Source organism: Larimichthys crocea, chromosome III (assembly GCF_000972845.2).
Source record: "Larimichthys crocea isolate SSNF chromosome III, L_crocea_2.0, whole genome shotgun sequence".
NCBI classification, from domain to species: Eukaryota; Metazoa; Chordata; class Actinopteri; family Sciaenidae; genus Larimichthys; species Larimichthys crocea.
The window spans coordinates 29,474,652-29,496,857 of NC_040013.1; the positions used below are offsets into that span (position 1 = coordinate 29,474,652).

General features: G+C 41.1%; 1 protein-coding gene across 4 annotated transcripts in view; it reads left to right on the plus strand.

Annotated features, from left to right (window-relative positions):
- Nucleotides 1–22,206, plus strand: part of pcsk5b (proprotein convertase subtilisin/kexin type 5b) — a 67,759-nt gene that overhangs the window by 11,719 nt on the left and 33,834 nt on the right. For all 4 annotated transcript variants that reach the window (XM_019257517.2, XM_010732501.3, XM_010732502.3 and 1 more), the window contains exons 3-11: nt 2,672–2,824; nt 4,169–4,312; nt 5,124–5,200; nt 8,498–8,586; nt 9,497–9,669; nt 12,538–12,750; nt 13,756–13,856; nt 18,824–18,927; nt 20,025–20,142. In XM_019257517.2, coding sequence (XP_019113062.2) covers nt 2,672–2,824; nt 4,169–4,312; nt 5,124–5,200; nt 8,498–8,586; nt 9,497–9,669; nt 12,538–12,750; nt 13,756–13,856; nt 18,824–18,927; nt 20,025–20,142 — 1,172 coding nt within the window. The remainder of the gene's footprint in view (nt 1–2,671; nt 2,825–4,168; nt 4,313–5,123; nt 5,201–8,497; nt 8,587–9,496; nt 9,670–12,537; nt 12,751–13,755; nt 13,857–18,823; nt 18,928–20,024; nt 20,143–22,206) is intronic.

Below are 22,206 nucleotides of genomic sequence, written 5' to 3' on the forward strand. Positions count from 1 at the left end.
AGACCTGCCTGGAAATTTAAGATTAGTTAAGGAGTTACAAAGATTAAGGTTGATGCTATGCTAATATATGCAAATTGTAATGATACACCAGTGGTTTTGCACAGATACACACTCACAATTCCTGATGACAGTGTTGTTTTGAGTCTAATGGTGTGTGTAAACGGTTGCTTTAAAGCTGATGGTCCTGACAGAACTTGGTGTGAAATGAGCTGAGACCTCGGCAGACGGAGGAGCACCAGGCTCAAACGAAATATCTCCCGTTTCTTTTTTTTTTTTTACGCTTTTGTCTTTGCACCAGTTTGCCATTTTCCATTTCTCCCATATCTTACTCTCTTTAAAAGGGAGGTCTATTCTCTTGAGTTATTAAATTACGTCACCTACAGGATCGCTTTTTTCCTCTCCCTCCTTTACGATCTATAAAGAGCTACATACTTGAGATATTAAATCGATGTTATTTATAAAATCAATCTTCCTCTCTTCACTTGCTGTCTTTTGGTCTCACTTGTTATTTGTTTTCACTTCCCTCCCCTTCCAGCTTGGTCTTTTTTTATTGACTCTCCTGGGACTTGTTCTCCTCAGCTCTTTATCACCTCCCCTCCTCTCGTCTTATCTTGTCTCGTTGCCTCCCTCTCCAACTCTCTGGAGAGCCTGGCAGATTGTTTCAGTGCATGAGACCAGATAATCACTCTGCAGTCATTTTGTCAGCTTTTCTCTCTTCTCCTCCAGCTCTGCTGGAGCTGTATTGATGTGGAGAAATGCCTCATCTTTGCAGTTGGACATTGTTTACTAAAAACCTCGGGATTCTTGATCTGGAGCAATAAAGCAAAAACTGTTTTTTCACTGTGAAAATTATTCTATTGATTATCTGTTAGGAGCAGGGTTTCTTTGTCTGTACATCATATATACAGCTCGATACTTTGAGTTCACAGTCGATGGTGTGGCGATCATTTGAAGAGGAGTGCACACTTTGAAGATACCGCATAAATAAGCAGTAGCTGAAATACATTGAAATATGTAATATAGTCTGTCAAGCAAACATTTTTATTTGCATACTTCAGTCTGAAGAATCCATCTCAGGATGCTTTCATGTAGCTGCCCTCTGTTTCTTGTGTGGTCATCATTGCTGGTACAGGCAAACGTCTCATGGAGTCTTTTTAGACAGATGAAGTCTGCAGGACTTTGACTAGACTAAACACAAGATTTCAGGGTTTTAAAAAGAGGTGACCGGGGCCAAGTGGGTCCAGCCCTCTTGTTCATATCCAACAATACTGATTTTGAAATCGGAAAATTCCGTCTGAAAAGCGGAGTGAGATTCCTGCCAAGGAATGCCTTGCGCCTTGAAGCGAGCCCATAACATTTGAGAGATTGATGTTACCTGAGAGACATTTATGTCTTTGGAGCATATGTGCGTGTATTAGTCTGTCCATTTTGGAGACGGGGAGAAATTAACTGAGGAAAAAAAAAATGTGTCTGCCACAAATCTCTGCTAGACTCGCAGCGAACTGCATTGAAAGAGTACTTCTAGATGGCTAAAAGAGTACAGTTTGCAGGTTTATTTGTCATATGTAGTTTAACAAAGCGGTCAACAGTTCAATTAGATGCGATGGACGAGAAGAACAGGTCAGTATTAAGAGCTAGAACTAGTTGTGATAACAGCAGTAGACATGAACGATAGAATACGACAAGATTTTAAGTATAAAAAAAGAGTAAAATATATTAAATATGACAAAATGTGTATTGTGTAAATATGTGTAAGTGTACTATACACTGTACAAATGTGCATACAAAAGGTTATGTCAAGTATATACAAGTATTTCAAGGAGATGTATCACTGTATGTATCAATATGAATGTATTAGATATACTACACTATTTAAATTACTGAAAGTCAGTAAAGTGACATGTACAGTAGGGGTATTGTAGAGTATCAGTCCTGGTGCTATTGCAGTTGATAGACAGACAGGGTTTACCCAAGTTTTGTACAAAAAGTAGCAGCACCTTGCAAATAATTCATCAAGATGCCGGTGATGCTGCTTAATTTCAGCCTTTTTTGAATTGCAGGCTTTTTTGAAGCCTGAAATTATTCGTCGTCTTGATGTAATCGTCTTAATTCGGTCACCGTTGCTACATTTACAGGGGTTGAGGTTATTTTTTTATTGTGTGAAGCACTTTGTTTGTATGAAAATTGCTGTACAAATAAAGCTGGATTGATTTAAACAAGGAGATTTACAGATGATCCATATGGCTGAGATTATTTTACGGGCTGAGCATTGTCACCTTTTGAAAAAGATTTTTCTTTGAAATACAAATCACCTTTACAACAGTCTGCACTCATGGCTCACCCATAATAAAAGCTCTCTTATTCTGCCGCTGTCTATTGTGTCTGTCTTTGTTGGTTGGGTGCAAAGTTATACTAACCATATCTACTCTCTGGAGGTGGTCTATGTCTTTGTGTATGAGAGTTTATCACAAAAGGCAAAGAAGAAGAAATGTTGTGACTGTATTTGCACTTTTTTTTTCTATTGAAGATCACAGGTTTTCCTGGATTGTGATATCTTGAACACACAATTGAATGAAATTCCACCTGTTGACTTATTGTACTACGTGTGAAGTGTTACTTGATGCCTACTCAGTTTCTGCCATCTCCTGTCTATGTCCGTGGGTTTTTTTAGGTGGAGTGGATACAGCAGCAGGTGGTGAAGAGGAGGATCAAGAGGGATTACAAGCCAGCCCCACCCCTTTCCCAATCAAGCCCCGCCCACAGCAGTCCGGCCCAGAACAACATATTCTATAATGATGCCAAGTGGAGCAGTATGTGGTACATTGTGAGTACACCGATACTCGATACTGCACCTAAACAAGAATATCACAAGTTCAGAGAGGGCTCAAGCTCAGTATAGTGTGGTCCTGTCTTTACACCGTGTTTGTGTATTCCTTCTCGAGGATCGTGTTCTGTTATTTGCCCACGTTTATCCAGTTTGTGGGTCAAAGGTCAGCCGAGGTCGTGGCATGATCCTGATTATTGCAGGGTCGGTGGAGTTGAGGGATTTGTGTGTGTGTGTTTTACTGAATGCAAGAGCCGTATTGATGTTCTTCAATTTAAAAAGAGACGATTTGAGGTCAAGGCAAGACATCTTTTTGTTGTTCATAAATATTTTTCGCAGGACAGTCCACAGAGGTAGGAATATATATAATTCTCCTGTGTTCCTGTGTTTCGAAATCATTTCTCCAAGATTGGCAGTGTCGTTTACACACACTCGCGTGCACACACACACACAGGCACACACAGTACATTCAAATTCACATTGCAGAGATTTGCAGGCTTATCACAAGTGTTTGCATACACCCTCAGATCATTGCTCTCTTAGTTGTGTATTCGTGTGTGTATGTGTGGTTGAATGTCCTCAGCTCTGTCAATTGTTAACTCCGATAGATAACTCTTAATACTTTGACCAGAGATTTTAAACATATTTTTCTTGCTGTAGGTCAGAACTCTCTGAACTTGATTCTTGTTTTCAAGTTTACAGAGAAGTAAAAGCTTCCTCCAGGCAACAAAACACCTGACACAGCTTGCAGCTGAACAGATTTTGTTAGTGAAATGTTTTTGTCAGTTTGTTCATTTGCATATTTTTGTACCTTTTTTCAAATTAATCAGGAGACCTATTTAAGAGCCCAGATTTCTTCTCATTTGATTTATGAAAAACAGTGGAGATGAATCAGTATCACTGACTTAGACATGAGTTTTAATTACACTAAAGCTGAATGCAAACTGTCAGACATAACTTGGCTTTTAGGCACGGAAACTGAAAATGTTTGGCATGCAAACAGACAACAGTTTGCAGTAAAGGATATCTGATTGCCAATTTCAAACTTAATCAGATTCCTGATAACCTGACATATATAGATAAATCAGGTATCACACAATAGCTCAATTGTTAACGTGGACACGTGTTGTTACTGATTACGAGCCAACTAAGAGTTGGCACCTTTGCTTATTTACCAGTTAAGGGGACAGTGGGAGGAAAGGCTGTAAAATAAAGAAACCTTTGTAGTGGATCTTACTGTACATCATTCAATAAGTGAAACAATTGTACACACTTGCTATAAGTTAAGGAAATTTCCAGTTGTAAATTTTACTGTTCCTCATCTCCTGCCATTATGTCTTTCAGCACTGCAACGACGACGTCCATAACTGCCAGTCGGACATGAATATCATGGGAGCGTGGAAGAGAGGCTACACGGGTAAAGACGTGGTGGTGACCATACTGGATGACGGCATCGAGAGGAGCCACCCAGACCTCTTTCAGAACTACGTGAGTGTGTATGTATGCGCGTGTAGGGCGGCTATGAGCGGCAGTATGTATGTGCGCATGTTGTCGGTTAAATTATCGTGTTAATGTATGAAGTGAGTGTCTGTGCCGGATTCAGGATTATAACAGATTCACATGTATAACAGGATTTCAATAGATTATGATGATTTATAATAACAGAAATTATATTTTGTAAGTAGGAATTAGTTGTCCATTTTTAGCGCGTTCCTAAGTCGTTTTTACAGGAGGCGAATAATCCACTAGACTCTGATACTGTAATTTGGAACAGATAATCATGCGTCATGGATTACATTTTGAAGGGAAGCTTCCTCAGACCTGTGGGTGCGCAGGTATGCTGTGTGTACATGTTCATTATGTTTATGTCTGTGGTGGTTACATACTTTATGTGCATGCCAAGGTATGTGTACCTCAGACCAACCTAGTTAGAGCTACTTCTTGGCCTGAGGCAGCTGGTAAGGCCATCAATCAGCCGTGCAGATAAAATGATTCACACCCTGTTTGACAGTGCCTGCGCTGCTGTTATTAGCTACTCTTAATGCCTGGATTTGTTTATGCCGAAGGGCGAGCGGTGCAGCAGGTTGAGTTAGCTCTGATTGCATTCGATTTACAAAATTGTTGTGAGTGATGCTAATGTGAACTGTTTGATTGGGTTAGAGAAGCTTTTTGGCGTTCTACAGGTCTTTACACACACAAACACACACTCCTGCACACGGGTAGTGTTGGACCTACTTTTCTCATGAATTTGTCAATTTGGTGTTTGATGTACTTGTTTTGACCTCCATGTCTCCTCCAGGACCCTCAAGCCAGCTATGATGTCAACGGCAACGATCCAGATCCCATGCCCCGATATGATGCAACCAACGAGAACAAGTATGAAAAACAAACAAAAAAAAATCTATCCCACATCTAATTAGAGAGAAAATTGTAACGGATACATAAAGGTTATTAGATGACAATTTGGATGTCGCTTTAGTGTTTTGGAGTTACAGTCAGCCAGACGCTCTTCTGTTCTTCAGTACGTTTCTGATTGATTTTTACCAGAAGCTCTGTGCCTCAATATGTTTGTATTTGCTTTGTCCTGACCTTGTTGTGGGTGCGATGAGTTACATTAGTGTATTTGATTGTGACATTTGTGGATGGGTTGTGGTTTTTCTGTTGGGAAGAGTTGATGTGCGTGTTTGTGTGTGTAAAAGGAAAAAAGAGAGTCTTGCTTGTCCAGGCACTTGTCTTGTGCCAGTTTGGCTTGGTGAGTGATTTTTGGTGTGTGTATGTGTGCTTGGCTGCAGCAGCCCAAGTGCCTTGGCAGTAGCTCAGTCCCTGCTGGTAATGCATTGTCTTAAAGAGACATGAGGCCTACAGATGCAGCTTAATGAGCTGGTTTCCTTTTGAGGCTGAATTCATAGATGGCTATGATGTTATGCGTGTCGACCGAAAAACTGCAGTACATACTGTGTGTATAATCCAACATTATTCTCGGATGGGATTTACAAACTGGAGATCATTTCAGTTGAATCAAAACACGACAGTCTCCCATGGGAACTGAGAGGATGTAAAAGTATGGTGTGAGGTGGCCAGCAAGTCAAAACTGGTCATCATGCCTGAAAGGCACAAAGCGCACAGTCTGGATTTCTGAGGAATAACGCAAGCTTTACCTACCTACCTTTACTGTAGATTGTTGTCAAACTTTGCGTAGTATAGCAACAAGAATGACATAATGCCTGGGGATTTTAATCTGCTGTTGTCAATGTGTACGAGCAGAGCTAACAGCTGTGCTTTGAATTTAAGCAGAAGGAAGAAAGCAAGTACATTATCACTGCATCAATCTCCCCATACGGCTACTTGAAGTCGCGCATCTGGATGCACCAGCATCTTTTGCTTTGTCTGCTGACTTTTAAGTACTGTCCACAGATCATCTGTCCTACCCACCCTAGATTTAAAAGGACAATATTTCAAAACAAATTGTGGAAACTCTGGTTATGTCTGAGTCAGACGTCCCTGAACTCTCTCACATTTTTGTTGTTGTTGCTTTTTAAAAGCAGCAGATCTGTTAGCACGCATACAGATGTTGTAGATGGATTTAACATATCTGAAATGATAGTAAACCAACATCACAAAGTTTTGACTTTGCTTGTTGAAGCAGGGGCAAAACACACAGTTTAAAGACAATCTGACGTGTATTGGAGAGAGTTAATCGTGACTTTTTCATAAAGTTAAAAAGTGTTTGCATTTGAATTATTACTGTGTGTGTGCGTGTGTGTATTATTAATTACTATTGCATTGACTATCATCCATTGCGCAAACGTTATGTGGTTCTGATTTGAAACGAGGAGAGATCTCTGAGTGACTGTGACACAGATGTGTAGAAAATGGAAAATGCAGGCACAACACAAAGACTGGAAAGACGGCCAGACAGACAATTTTATGGATTAGTGGAGTGAAGTGAACTGAGTGAAGACTGTTGAAGCATTTTTTAAAGAATGAGCCAGCAGTTTGGCTCATTAACTGTGATAAAGGGGGCCTATCAGTGATTTGCAGCTATTTAATATGTTATACGTTAACCCGCGCGGTTTCATTCGTGTTCACTTTTCTGTAAACTTGTGAGGTCAGTGCAACTCTACAGATGAAAGGTTTCTTAGCTATAAACGGAGAAACAGCTAGCCTGTGTTTGGCGTAAGAAAATCTCCTAGCTCTAAAATTTAAGCATTAACAAATTATTTCTTCTTTGTTTGAGCCGTATGAAAAGTGCAAGAACAAAACATGTTTTGACAGAGGGGTTATGTACCAGACAAGCTTAATTTTGTTACCTTTGGACATTTTTGTTTACCATTTCTTCCAGTTTTTGTCCTAAACTAAGCTGGGGGGTAGCTTCATATTTATTGCACAGACATAGAAGTGGTATAAATCTTCTCATCTAATTGTTGGCATGGACGTGATAAGCCTATTTCCAGCAATGTCAAACTTTATTCCTATATCTTGTTTGGACTTCGCAGCTCTGAACTTTCTGTAGTTTGATGCTTCTGAAATTCTTTTTCATACGTGGATTTAATGAAGATTGCACAAGATAAACTCATTTTGTCAGTTTGGGAAGAAAGGTTTAAAACACTTCAATAATTTTATGGTAAGTTTACAGAAAGTGCTTAGAACTAAGCATGTTGTGCATTTTACTGTGCTTCTGTTTTGCATTGCTGAAATATAGAAGGCCTACTTTATTTATGATTTATTTAACTTAAAAGTAGTAGAAAGAGATGAGGAGGATAACTGTTTTTGATGAAGTTACCAAGTATGAATGCTGCGGTATGCACCTAAGCTAAGTGACGGCAACGATGCCTCCCAGTATATTTTTGTAATCCTTTGATCGTGTTGTTAAATAAATGTTAACCTGAAATCATCAGGTTACCGTGAAACGGATTTTCCTCAGTCTGAGTGCTTCCCTGGACTTCCCCAAAGGGTTTGATAGCTAGATGCTGGGTTTCCATGGCAGCGGTCAAACTAGTTTCCGGGGGGGTGTGTTATGATGCAGATGTTCTCTGCAGGAGGTGTGTGTGTGCGAGTGTGTTTGTGCCGATTCGAGAAAGTGGTGTTTTTGTGGAGGCGGCAGACACAAACACACTAATGTTTGTTTACGCTGGTTGCTGACCCGGGCCGATTGTCACCACTGCAGTTACTGGAGGAATGTCACCCTGGTGTGTGTGTGTGTGTGTGTGCACGCGCATGTATAACTTATCACCAAATGATGTTGGACATTGTTTCAGCTATCCTTGTTTTTGTGTGCGTCTATGTGGACTTGCATGGTTTCCTAAATGTCAGAAAAAGGTCCAACCTGTGCCTCTGTTTGTACATTTGGGGATCATTGGCCTTGAGGAACTCGACAAACATATTTGTCCTGACGGCATTACAAATTCTGGACTACCTCTTCTTCCTTTCTCTGAGGAAAAAACTGTAGAAATATTTATCGTGTACATTTGTAACACTTGTTGAACTTTAAACTATGTTGTTTAGGACTGCTTCAACAGGCATGTACACAATTAAAAATATGTGTTTACGTGTCCGTATCCTTGCTTTCCACTTCAAACGCTGCATGTTTATCTGGTAGTTTGTTTGTGCGGGTATACAGATGTGTTCTTTTAGATTTGTGTAGTGAGCTGTCTATTCCTGATTTCTCCTCAGACACGGCACACGGTGTGCGGGCGAAGTTGCTGCAGCCGCAAACAACTCCCACTGCATTGTGGGAATTGCCTACAATGCCAGAATAGGAGGTGAGTGACTTGACGCCTTTCTGTTTAATCAGCAGACCTGTATTCTGACTTATATTAGTGAAATTTAAGGTTGGTAACCATTAATGTATGGCCTGGGTCAGCAGGTGGTCTGTGACCCCTAGGGGGTCCTCAGAGTGACTACACGTTTGCAGCCACATTGTGTTTTGATCATCTGTGTGTTTTTTAGACTTAAAATATGTCTGAAAATACACTTTCATGTTAATCCACTTTAAACATAAATCTTGAGTTAGTTCTACAGGTCGCTATTGGAGATCCAGTTTATTATGCAAAACAATCTGTGTCGCTGCTCCGTCAGCTATGGGGTTCTTGGCCTGACAAAAGCTGATGTATGACATTTGAAAGAGTACTGACAGTCTAATAGGATGCTGAAAATTCAACCACTGCTGTACATTTATTGTCTGTTCATGATGCAGATTTTCACCAACCTATGTGAAATTATTCCACCAGTATAGTTTAATTAATGTCCTCTGAAGTTCATCCGTCGTGAAATGACTTGACATGTCATCATGTGGCATCTGAACTGTGAGCATTTGGATTACTATGAACTCAATAGCTATAAAAATTAAAGCTTCCATCACATTTTTTAAACTTTATATTTACTTCAGAGCTGATGATCTGATTTAGATTTTGGATCTTGTTGCAGAAATGTGCCTATTAGAGAGGAGCAAAAGATTTTATTGAAGTGTAATTTCTCATGCTTGGAGATTAAGTTTGTCAACCAACCAGGTGTTACAAGCATACTGACATGAAAACACTTCTTAATTAATGACTTGATTTGCTTGACTGTGTTTTATTTATTACAGTTATTACGCCATTAAGCAGCCAGCGGAGCCATTTGAAGATAGATTCAGTTGTTTTTGCATGTGTTATTTCTGTGTTTGTGCATCAGGTGTCAGAATGCTGGACGGAGATGTAACAGATATGGTGGAGGCCAGGTCTCTGAGCCTCCAGCCGCAGCACATCGACATCTACAGCGCCAGCTGGGGACCTGACGATGATGGAAAGACCGTGGATGGACCGGCGTCTTTGGCCAGGCAGGCCTTTGAGAATGGCATCCGCGCGGTGGGCACATGCACACATACATACACGTTTACACACATGTGCATCATTGCTCAGCCAAGACTTTGACATTAGTATTCATATGGCATAAAGCTATAAACACAAACTCTAAGCAGATGTGTGTATTTCACGCTCATATATTCGTGTCCCAAAGTCCTGCCTGGCTATCTCTACCTGTGAAGCTCCTCCGGACATTAGAGAACAGCCTGAGTTGATTTGCATATATTCATTTACATATTCATAGCTTTTTTGCATAACGACAAGCTGGCGCTGTGTTGTTGGCTGAGCGGAGTGAAAAGGCTATAACAGGGGTTAAAAGGGGTCAAGTCATTTTCTGGTCTCGTCTCAAACACACACGTATATCTACACATTCACCAAGTTTGCTACAGCTGGTTGTCGGTCATTTGGTTGAGCAGATGTAGACCTTTGAGGAGGTGAGACAGAAAAACTGACTGGAAAGTTTAGAGCCTGTGGTATGTGATCAAAAAAGAAGAAAAAAAAAAAGATGGACAGGTCGGGAGTGCGAGTAGAAGAGAGTCTTTGTCGCTCCTGACAGGCTGGCCTTTTAAGATGACAGAGGTGAGGGAGATATCTGCCAACTGGTACAAGTTGGGCATGTGTGTGTGCTTGCATGCCCTCCCACTGTTATGTGTGTGTTTGTGAAGCTGAGTGGAGATGGCATGCTTGTGAGTGTAACCATGTACCTGTGTGACACTCTGAAGAGACAGTTTATCACAGAGAGCTGAGGTGTTAGAGATACCACTGACAGCTATGGAAAGGGCTGGACTCCGGCTTGCTGTATTGCTGTATCTATGTCTGTATGAAAAACTCAAAACAGGATTGTGTGACATGTTTTTTAGCCATAATTTGTGTATTTTTGTTCAAAACCTAAATATATGTTTGCCATTATATATTATTGTCCTTAATCTTTTGTTAATTTGTTTGAGCAAAAAATCATTTCTCCTTTTTTTTATTCTTTGCCCTCTTTTAACCTTTTGATGATGATCACTGTTCATCAGTCTCACATCGTGTTTCTCCTCTCTCCCCTTCTTCGCCCCCCCCGGTCCTCTTTCCTCTTTTCCCTTCCCTTATTTTTCTCAAATCACCCTCGTCTGTCTTCGTTTGCTCCTGACTGATCCCCCCTCTCAGTCAGAAGGGCGCCAGTCACTTATCACTGCCTGACAGAAGCCCCCTTTTGGAGAACTCCATTCCACCTTTTATTCCCTTTATGTGTGTGTGTGTGTGTGTGTGTGTGTGTGTGTGTGTGTGTGTGTGTGTGTGTGTGCGCGAGCGTGCATGCACAAGCGTTATGAGTGTGTGTCTTGACAAACAGTGTGAAGCGCAGTGTCAGTCAGTTCGTCAGATGTCTTTTTCGCTGACTCCTGGCTGAACTCTGCTTTTACAACTCAGTTGGTCATCACCAGCACTGCAACTCCCTCAGTGTGTCTCCGCCGTGCCTGGGTTTAGATCATTTTCAACCCCGGCCAATTCTGGAAGGACAATATCTAATTTAATAGTCAAAGGCATTCGGCTCGGGAATGTTTCCAATGAAAAATAATAGAGATTGAATACTGTATTAGTAAAACAATTGGTGTCTTTATTCACACTTTAAAGTCGATGTGAAGCTCACTGTGAGCTGGCCGTGGCCTCTTAATTAGCGAGATCTTCTGAATGCATCTGGGATGATTTTTTTTTCTTTAACGCACTCTGTAACCTCGTCTAGAAACCTAGATTTGAATATTAAACAGCTGCCTGGCTGCACATGTAATCAGCCTTCAGTTATAACAAATAATGTCCATATGTGCGCTAAAACTGTACAATAACTATATATTGTGGAAAACAGACTTGCCTTTACATGCATTTTTATTACTTTCATATTTGTGTACAATCAAGTCAGTTATAATACTGGTCTTTTGATGTTTTACTGTCATTCCTAAAATACAGGTAATACCATTGTTTATGTAACAAGTTCACTAAATCTACAAGGATTCAGAAAAACAGCCACATAATACAAAAAAAACAAAACAAACAGAACAGAGTAAACTCAATGACACAACCTCTAAGATGTAACAAAAATGAAAATATTGAATGACTAGACGGGCAGACAGACGGCAATAAGATCACAATCAGAGTCAAAGAGTAGAAAATGGTCTTACGGTAAGAGTAAGCTTAAAAATTGATTTTAAGAGCTGATGCAGCTGTTTCCTTCAAGAATATAAAACAAGTAAAAGGTGTAGAGATTATTTAATCATTTTCAACTCACGTTCCAATACAATGTGCAAACAATCTTTCTTCCTATCAGTGGAAGAAATAAAGGTAAATTGAAGCATCAGATGTGGTGGAATGAAATGTAAACAAACCTCTTTTTGTAATGTCCTGTATCTGACTTATTACTTATTCATGAGAGAGTATTGGTTCTAGTAATACATTAAATCTGATGTTAGTCAGTAAATGTGTCTTGTGCTGCATGGAAAAAAAACTCTCCGACACAGCATAGTACTCAGCCATGCCAACTTTTCAAAGGGGAGAAAAAACTTCACTGTATTTTGCCCAGTTGAAACATAATGATTACTGAACTTGGATCCAATCACATCAGATCTGTTGCCAGACACTCACAGGACTGCTCAAGGCTCATGCTGTGTACTCTTTTCTGGCTCTTTCACTGTTGCTGCTGTTGATCTCTTCTTCTTTGTACAGTGATCTCAGTACACTGAACACAAAGCCAGTTACTCTCCTTTGGACAGACATTAAAAGTACATTTAAAACATTAAGCCAAAACAAAGTCTGGCAAGGTGTAATTACACTTTTTAAGTACTAGGACAAATCTGCAGCCTCTTAATGTATCCTCTCTGAATCTTTTTATCTTGTCAGGGGAGGAAGGGCCGCGGATCCATCTTCGTGTGGGCTTCAGGCAACGGCGGGCGCAGCAGAGACCACTGCTCCTGTGACGGCTACACCAACTCCATTTACACCATCTCGATCTCCAGCACAGCTGAGAGCGGACGAAAGCCGTGGTACCTGGAGGAGTGCTCGTCCACACTGACAACCACCTACAGCAGTGGGGAGAACTACGACAGGAAGATTGTAAGGATTGAAGTGTTAGTTTTTGAGAAGAGCACTTGAATACAGACATGATGCAATTTGGCATTTACTTGGCCTTATGTGTATAAACTTGTGGGTCCAGTGATGTGGCCTGGTTTGACCCAAATCGACCAAATCACTCCCATGATCCACTTGGATGGACAGTGACAGTTGTCTACTGTGAGCTAACTTGTCTGGCAGTGTCTTACTACATTCCTCGTACTGATGCTACAGATGCACACGCACACACACACGCACACACGCACACACACACACACACACACACACACACATTCTTTACAGTTTCCCTCCGGCTTTGTACACTTCGAACCTCGTATATCTGAATGTCAGTCTAATCTACCTGAGGACATACCGTCCTGTCTATTTAAATGCTGGAGCACTTTCACTTTTTACTGAACTATTTTAGATACTCTGTGTGTGTGTGTGTGTGTGTGTGTGTGTGTGTGTGTGTGTCTTCAGATAATCCTTCAAACTTTTCGGTTCAGGAAAGGTCTTTGATGAGGACTCAGGCGGGAAGTTAGCCAAGCTTTTCTTGGCTGACTCACTGTCAAGCTGTCCGACTAGTTGGCTGTCTAAACTCCATACAATCAAAGGGAACATACAGCGCTTTAACAAGTATCATTTGTTTCTCCTTGGTTGAATCCCTGAATACTTGGGTAAACTGGTCATTTGTGCACTTGTATTTGAGTATCTGTGGGTGTTATCTGTAGCGAGACGTTGCATCAGGAGTTTCAGGTGTGTCTGGATCCTCCTGATCCTCATGACTTCAATCCGTCGCTCTCTGTCTGTTTATCTTACTCCCTCCCTTCCTGCCATCACTGTCACTTTTTCATCCTCTTTTTCCTCTCTAATAGTCTTCTCTTCCTCCTCCTTGTAATCCGTATTTCTTAAATTTCACCCTTTCCCTTCCCCCGTCTCCTTTTTGCCCCTTTTCTGTGATTCCTCTTCATCTCTCTTCCCACCACTGACTGTCTCCTCTTTCTACAGATCACAACAGACCTGAGACATCGCTGTACAGACAGTCACACAGGGACTTCAGCCTCTGCTCCCATGGCTGCTGCCATTATTGCTCTGGCCCTGGAGGCAAAGTAAGATCCACTTAACCTCATCCTTTCACTTCATCCCTTTGCCCCATGCTTACCTTCTAATGCCCTCTTGTCCTCTGGCTTCAGTGATCTATGAGGGGAAACACGTGATGAATTTTCACACAAATGCATCGTTGTCACGTCGGCAGTGGAGATACTTAGATACCAGAAACATACAGGGTTTCAGAGGATTCTACTGACATTTGGGACAACTTGACTATATATGCAGGTGCACATATCATCCTCCTGTTTGTAAATGTACTGCTGGAGGCAGGTTGTCTTAAAGGTCCTTCTGATTCCTCCAAAGTAGGTTTGAGTGTTCCAATAATTTTAATAGCTGAATTCCAGCTGTATCTTGATCCCCAGTGCACTTTCTGAAAGGAGTTCAGGTGAGCCTGGATGCATTTAAGTCAGTACATTTTCAGTAAAGGATAAACTGTGTGTGGACTCAGTTTTGGTAGTCATTGCTTACCTGTTGGTGGATTATCCTCACTCTGCCTCAGTGGTGAACTGTGCTTGAACTTTGAAGCCACACAGGGTTGTTGTCACCACTGAATGCTTAATTATTTTAGTGTGTGTGCATACTGTAACTTGTCTTACCTGGGATGATACATATAATTTTGTCACAGTATATTCGGATTATCATAAATATCACAATGCTGTCTTGAGAGTCATTTGAACTCTGAACTGTTTTGCTTTCCGTTTATTCGCTTTATGGCTCCTCACGTGTGCTGAGAAAAGGATATTTCACGCACCTTGGTACACAGTGCGTCATCTCAGCTGCCTGTAAAACGGAAGGCTCCTTTATAACATAGTGCATAGTTGTGCAATTTTCCATTTTTCTTAAGAACATATTGTCCCATTCATGTCCTCAAAAATTGTGACTCATCACATCTTATCTTATCTTACTACTGAAACACTTGTATGGTGACGTTATTGTGTGCAAGCTATTTTTATATTTATTCCCCTTTTTGATGTTTTTAAACGTATAAAACCATTTAGATCTTGGTTTCAAGATGTCCTTTGTGGCAGACTTTTATGCTGTCTGCAGCATGCAGGGCTATCCACAGACATTTTGAGGCCGGGTGCTTTGATGCCAAACATTTCTGCTAGAAGGGTCGGGAGTGCCAGTTTCAAAGTTGGCACTTTCAAAGAGAAGAAAGACAGACGGATTATAAAAGCATTTTACTCTCAATTGGTTTCAATGTCCTGTCTGCCCTTATTCCATCTAGATGCTTTATGTGTGAGCCCCTGCAGATGCCTCTTCAAAACTTGTTGCTGTGCTTTTATTTGTGATTAAATTCATGAATTGGAAAGAGTGCAGTGCAGGTGCAGAGACTCTGAATTGGGCTTTACCCCATCATCGCATGTTGAGCGGATCGGTTAGCTGAGGTCACTTCATTTAACCTGGATAATCCAAACCAAATCCTCACTGTAGAAAATATTCTCTGTTTCCAGGCAGTGCTGGGCACATAAGCCTGTTTCCTCAACAAGATTATCACACACTGCTTCTTGCCCGCTTGCTTTCTTCTCTTCTGCTCGCTCTCACCTCCTGACTGTCGTGCTTGCCGTGCCTCCACCGCTGTCACAACAGTCTTTTTCTCCCTCTATCCTCCAAGGCAAACGCTCTTTCTTTCCTTCTATCCATTCATTCAGTTTCTCCCATGGATAAACTTGCATGCATGCACACGCATGCAAAAGGGAGAGGATGAAAGAGAAAAAAGTTTAGACAAACTGTGCTATGCTGATTGTATCTGCTCTTATCTGATGAATGAAAGCGACCAAACTTTCTGTGATAAACATGTCAAGACGCCATTACGCTAGACTTCACTAAACTCTCTCTCTTGTGAGGTCTTTTCCCTCGGTATGGAACATGTTACTTCAGAAAACTGTCCCTTGCTTTGTTCTCTGTAGATGTTGCCAAGTTTAAGATGTTTTAAGTCTGCACATGATTTATCTCTTTATGAGCTAGACTCCAGCACGGCAAGCGGCAACGTTTTAGAGCTTCAGAAACTTTTATTCGTTTCTTTTTGTCCTTGAGTGAGTGAGGAAATGGAAAAGTGAGTGAACATGGAGAGAGGAGACTTCAGTGAGGAAATTAGGAGGATAAAAAAGAAATGAGCAAGGATAGCCATAAGAACCTCATCTACTGGGAGGTTTCAAGAAACCAAAGCAGGGACAGATGAGTGAAAAGAGAACTTTATTTCTTCCCCCTTTGGTCTGCTTTAAAATTCAAACTCAAGAGGCAGATTTCAGAGTAAAAAATGATGATGATAGTTAACGGGTAATCTTCCATCACTGGACTGAACCAAGGTGAGATGGACACGGCCTGCTTCGATGTTTGACTTCTTCATTTTCCCCTTTACCTTCCCACTTTGCCTTCTCCCTGCAGATTAGCCATGTGTTTCTTCACCCATAATTACACTAGAGAAAAGCACCAAGGAAACCTATATTAGACATACTGATTTGCTGCTGGTTTTCCCCAGTATGCAAGCTACTCCATTAATTAGTATTGGCTTGTTTATGGAAAGGCTGTTGTGGCCTAGATAACGATGCCAAAGTCACATTTAATTAATGACCATAAAACATTTATGGAACCATAATTACACAGTGGCAGCTAAGCCTATTAATATTGATCTGAGCATTAATTATTCTGACTTTTCATAGCACTTATCTGTGCTACGATCCTTTTTAATTATTTTTTACTTGATATTTTATTTTCAGCTATTTAGTCCATGTTCTTAATTTGGATTTAATAAGTGTGGGCTCAGTGAGGGCATTAGTGAAATTTGGAACATGTGTTAATGTCTTCTGTTCTGGGCATCATTGAGGGTTCACCGCATAAAAAGATGAATTCATCTTTCCATCTAAATCGTCCTTTTTTAAAAGTCTAATCTTGATCTCATTCTTAATATCAGAGAGCAGCTTGTCTTGACCCTGATAGCTGCAGAAAGGCTGACCCAGCGCTCCATTATGTCAATATGCTTACTTCCCTTTAAAAGCAGAGGAATGATGGACAGCTAATGTAAAAAGGTTACCTCTTGTCAAGGCTCTTAGTTCTGCAAGAGAGTGATGGCCAGCTTTCAGCGAAGCTGAACTTTTGTTCTCTTATTATAAGTCTGATTTTGCCACAATGGCTGGCTTTTCAAAACCACAGAGAACTTGCACTGGTCTATGACAAATGGGGCAGACCAGCGAGGAGTTTGCAAGAGTTCTTACATCAATCATCAGAAACTCTGACATGTTTGTTTGACTAATCTGAATATAATGCTGTAGTGTGACCTGGATTGAAATCCCACCAAATGTCTACGTAAACTGAATGTCAACCTCCAGGTCTGTGAAATGACGCCAATGCGGAAAAGGCCGGCTACTGTAGTCAATCTCCATAAGCCCCCATGTTAAAATGTCCAACTCCACAGCAGAAATAAACAAGTGTTTTGATCTCTATAGCTAATTTCGCTGTTCATGACAACTGTACTGAGTCTGATTTCTTTATAAAACTCAACTTTTCAATTATATTAAGGCTTAAAGTTTGCATAATTAACAGCGGGGCCACTTTGAACACCAAAGAATCATACAGCTCACCTCAGCTCCATCGATGATTTACGTCTTTGCGGAGTTGTATATTAGCCAGGCAGTTTTAGACACAGGACTGCCAACATGGCGCCGGCCAGAGCACCACACTCTCAGCTTTAAAACAGCTCCCTAGAAACCTGTGGCCGATGTCACAGATACATCTTCTTTCTACTTTCTAAACCAGTGATACTCAGCATCCACAAATAGTTAACTAGGATTGGGCAACACAGAAGGAAGAAGGGCATTTCTTCAATGTGTTTTACATTAAAGCTTAAAAACGTGTAACAGATGCACGGAATAATATGATAACGACAAGACAGAAAACCAAACCAAACACAGCCCCGATGATCCTCAACCCAGTAGTACTACTCTACAGATACACATAAAATTGACAGAACATTTACTGAATAAAATGCATATGTGAAGGGCTCTTCTGTCTGTAATCTGTTAAGGTCAAGGCTAAATGTATGATGCTGAAACTTCACAGATGTCAATGATTTTAGAAGTCCTCTAGTGCGTTTCTGTTTTAGGAGATCACAGGAAGCTGTGAAAGAACCTGCTGTTATGCCAGTGGCTCAACAAGCAAAGGCACACAATGTTCAGCTCGGATTCATTTTGCTGCCAGTCACTCTCTTTCTTTCTTTCTTTCTTTCTCCCTGTCACATCATACCAGTGTATCTTCTTGAATTTTAAAGTCCAAACGATCGGTTATAAACCTTTAAATATTAGTTTTAGGTCAACTGCTTCAGAGTGGTGTAGATTCTGGAGGTCTCAGATGGCGAGGGAGTGACATGAGGGGAGCAAACGAAGCATCTGGCCGGCATATGAGATGGAAGGGAATCCCAGGAAACTTAGTGACCCACTTCTTCCCGGTTTTTCCCTTTTTAATGTAGTGTTAGGACATCAAAGAAGTGAGACACATGGCTGCCATCTCGTAATGGATCTCACGTGAGATCTGAGAAACTAGGGACGGATGAACGGGCATCCATACTTTCCATATATTCCTCTCTGTAATTTTCCTCTCTTAATAGCCTTCCACTCTTGTGTATTGCTATATTTTCTTTACCTTGTTTTGCATCCTCTTTCTTCCTCCTTTTTTTTAACCGCCTTTCACTTTATCTTAAACTTTTAATGTTCCTCATAGATAAGATATATCTCTATGCCTCCCTGTTTTCCATATTTACATAATCAGTGCTGCCTGATATTGTTATTTATTTATGTGCATGAGCGTAGATTTACACATTTGTTATTTAAAATTCATGCTGTTTGAGTTTCCTTTATGTCACTTCTTTATTTACTCAGTTTCTGCTCTATGTTCCTATAGAAATGTTTTCATATTAATTACGATAAATGAATTAATCATCAGTGTGTTTGTGTGTGTTCTCTTCTGCTAGTCCTCACTTAACGTGGAGAGACGTTCAGCACATCATTGTAAAGACCTCCAGAGCCGGACATCTCAGTGCTCCTGACTGGAAGACTAATGCTGCTGGTTACAACGGTACACAAATACACACAACACACACACGCCTAAAGCTATATGATGTATTAGATATTTCTTTGGTGCTTTTTATTCACTGCTATAAATCTGTACATCCTTTTTGCGTTTCACCAAAAAACAAACAAACAAAGCTCTTGATAGGGCTAAAAAGGCTTTATAATAAAGTGTCCCAAAATATCTCATATAGATAGATAGTAACTGTCATGATCAATATTAAAAGAAAAGCAAAATAGATCAGTTTGGATGCAGGGTCACCGTGTGGACGATGCAGTGGGTTGGCATATTTTTCAGCAGCTCATCAATTAAGCAACAGTTGCATTTATGATTCATGCTGGGATATAGTGTGTTTGAAAGAAGGGGGGAAAAAAATCCAAAACACTCACAGCGAAATCAACATGCATTATCTCGACTCCAGAATTATATTCTCTTCTGTCCAAAAAGTGGTGATGAGCAGTTTCCAAAAATGTTCCTTCTTGCTTAACTACTGTGCCGCCAGCTGCCATCTGTCAGAGTCCATGTGGTGGTTGCTGTTTTTTTGTGAGTGCGTGCTTAAGTGTGTATGCATACCTGTGTGTCTGTGTGTGTGTGTGTGTGTGTGTGTGTGTGTGTGTGTGGGAGAGAAACCAAGAGAGTGGGAACTAGGGGTCAGCCAGGCTGCAGGCCCAGTGTGCCTGGATATTTTCCAAGTGACTGTTTTTTCAAAGAGGAACTAAAGAGAAACAGAACAGGGAAGGGGAGAGAGGAGGGGAAGTATGGAAGGAATTCATATTTGAGCTGCTGTACCCATAAGTTGAGTAGTTTACAAACTTTCTTTTTAATCTTTAGACAACCACCATATATGTCCTCAACGCTTCATAAGCCTCTGTAAACAGAACAATACCTAAGATGCCTTTGAGGATGATTACAGGTCACGTCCACTGATCCTTCATCTGATCCCCTATTTCAGATTATATTTGGCGGTTGCATGTTCAAAATGTTGCTTGGGAATTTCACCCATAAACAACCTTTTTTCATTGAGCTTTGATTGGTATGAGAAGTAGGTAGAGTCGTCGATTGTAGCGGTCTGATCAGCTGTGACTTTACACCGTTTCCTACAGTCAGCCACCTGTACGGCTTCGGTCTGATGGACGCTGAGGCGATGGTGAAGGAGGCAGAGCAATGGAAGCATGTCCCTCCTCAGCACGTCTGTGTGGAGAGCGCAGACCGACAGATCAGGTAGAAAACACACACACACACCCAACGTGAGTCTGTTTTGACATTTTAACATACACTACATGGCTAAAAGTATGTGGACAATCAAGGATTACGCCACTATCTCAACAGAGGAATTAATATACCACTATACCAGCCACCAATCATACAGGGATTTGCTCCTATTCAGCCACAGGAGTGTTAGTGAAGTCTGTCACTGATTTTGGGTGATAAGACCTGGCTTATAGTGGTTGGTGTTTTAGGTCTTCCCAAAGGTGTTAAATGGAGCTGAGTTAGGGCTCTATGCAGGCAAGTCATGTTCTACCACACACATTCTTCATGATACTTTAGGGGAAAGGTCTTTCCCCATGCTGAAAGTTGTTGCTACAGAGTTGGAATGCCTCTATTGTGTGAAATATCAGTGCATGCTGGAGCATTAACATTTCCTTTTAATTAGACCTAAGGGGACCAAACCAAAAGCATGTGGACTGGAGTATCCGCCTAAAATTATCATTAATTAATTGTACTCTCTCTGCTTAACATAAAGACATGTCATACTTTTGTAAGTTTAAAATAAAATGCCAGATACTTTCAGACCAACATATGTGACAACTGAGTTTTCAGTTTTTCTCTCTCATTTTTTTTCTTTCCCTGGTGTTTTACGCACCAGCATGTGTTTGAGAGTACAGTTGTGCAAGCTGTACCTTGATGGGGGCCAAGCATTAGTTCTGGCAGGGTGGTTCTCACATAAGACCTTTACAACGCGCACACACACACACAGTCTCACACACACACACACACAGTCACACACACACACACACACACACACACACATAGAGCCAAGGCTTCACAGCTTGTTATTCTTGATGCAGCTGGAAGCCTGAGCACTGTTCTGTGTTAGGCTGGCTGGCTGAACTTGGGCCCTGAACTGGTTTGCTTTCAGTCGAAGGCTCGGTGGCCAGCGACTGCAGCATTATCAGTGTCATTCTGTCTGTTCTGCTCCGGTGCACAAGTCAGTCCATATGAGGCTTATGTAAAGTCCAGCTTGTGTCAGAGGCAGTCAAGCTCAGGCATCTGTACTCATGTAATGTGTGTTGGCTTATGGAGAGATTTCCACTGTTGTTGTGTAAAAAGAAATAAAAAAAAAAAACAACCCGGTCGTTTAAGCCTTCTTTTTCCATGTGTAGTGTATTTACAAGCAGCCTCAGAGATGTGCGTAATGGTCAGTCATACATTCGTCCAGTTTCTGGGAGCTTAAGTCTTGTTTATGAACAGAATTACCCTTCGTTCATCCGGCCAAATGACAGGCTTGCAAAGAAAGTAGGCAATCACCAGGAAACAAAAGGCTTTGTTTTGTTTTTGGAACGAAGGCAGAAAAGTCATGAAAGTTTTATGCGTAACAGTTCAAAACTGAATTTTCACATCGCCCCAGAAACAGTCTTTTCCCTTAACAAATCACTTTGTATAACATGCCTGTGATGTATGTTTTTTTATAGATTGTAATGTGTTTTGGAAGCAGGTCAATAAGTGTCTCTTCTCCTTTGTTGGCACATTTGTGTGTGCTTTCTATGTTTCCAACTTGCTACACGAGTGCAGCCGTCACCTCACCGCTGTGTTCCCACACACCCTCTGGCTGGCCCCTCTGACTGCGCTTGGTAATGTCTGTCTGTTATCGCTCGCCTCACTCCACTTGGAGCACGCACCAGGAAAAACTGCCTGATCTGTGCGCAATCAGGCTGGTGGTAATCAGCTGTGCATCTGCTCTGGTCGGTCCCATGCGTATGGTTCAGTTATCTGTGTTGTCATAGAGAAGCCAGAGCTGTGATATCAGCCCTAGTCTCCCCAGCCATTACTGCTGTCCACTTTCCAAACAGTCATCGGCGAATTACGAAAGAGACGATCGGTCCTTGTTATTCATTCCATCATGTCTGCATGCGCTCATTTTTTATGTATTTATCTGTTTTTAGTGGCTTTAATGTGTGTATACTGACGACTGATGATTAATTGATCTGAGATGGAGTCAAAAGGGTGAAAATGCTGCTTTGAATTATCATAAACCGCTCTCACTCTTTCAGAAATAATTGTCAT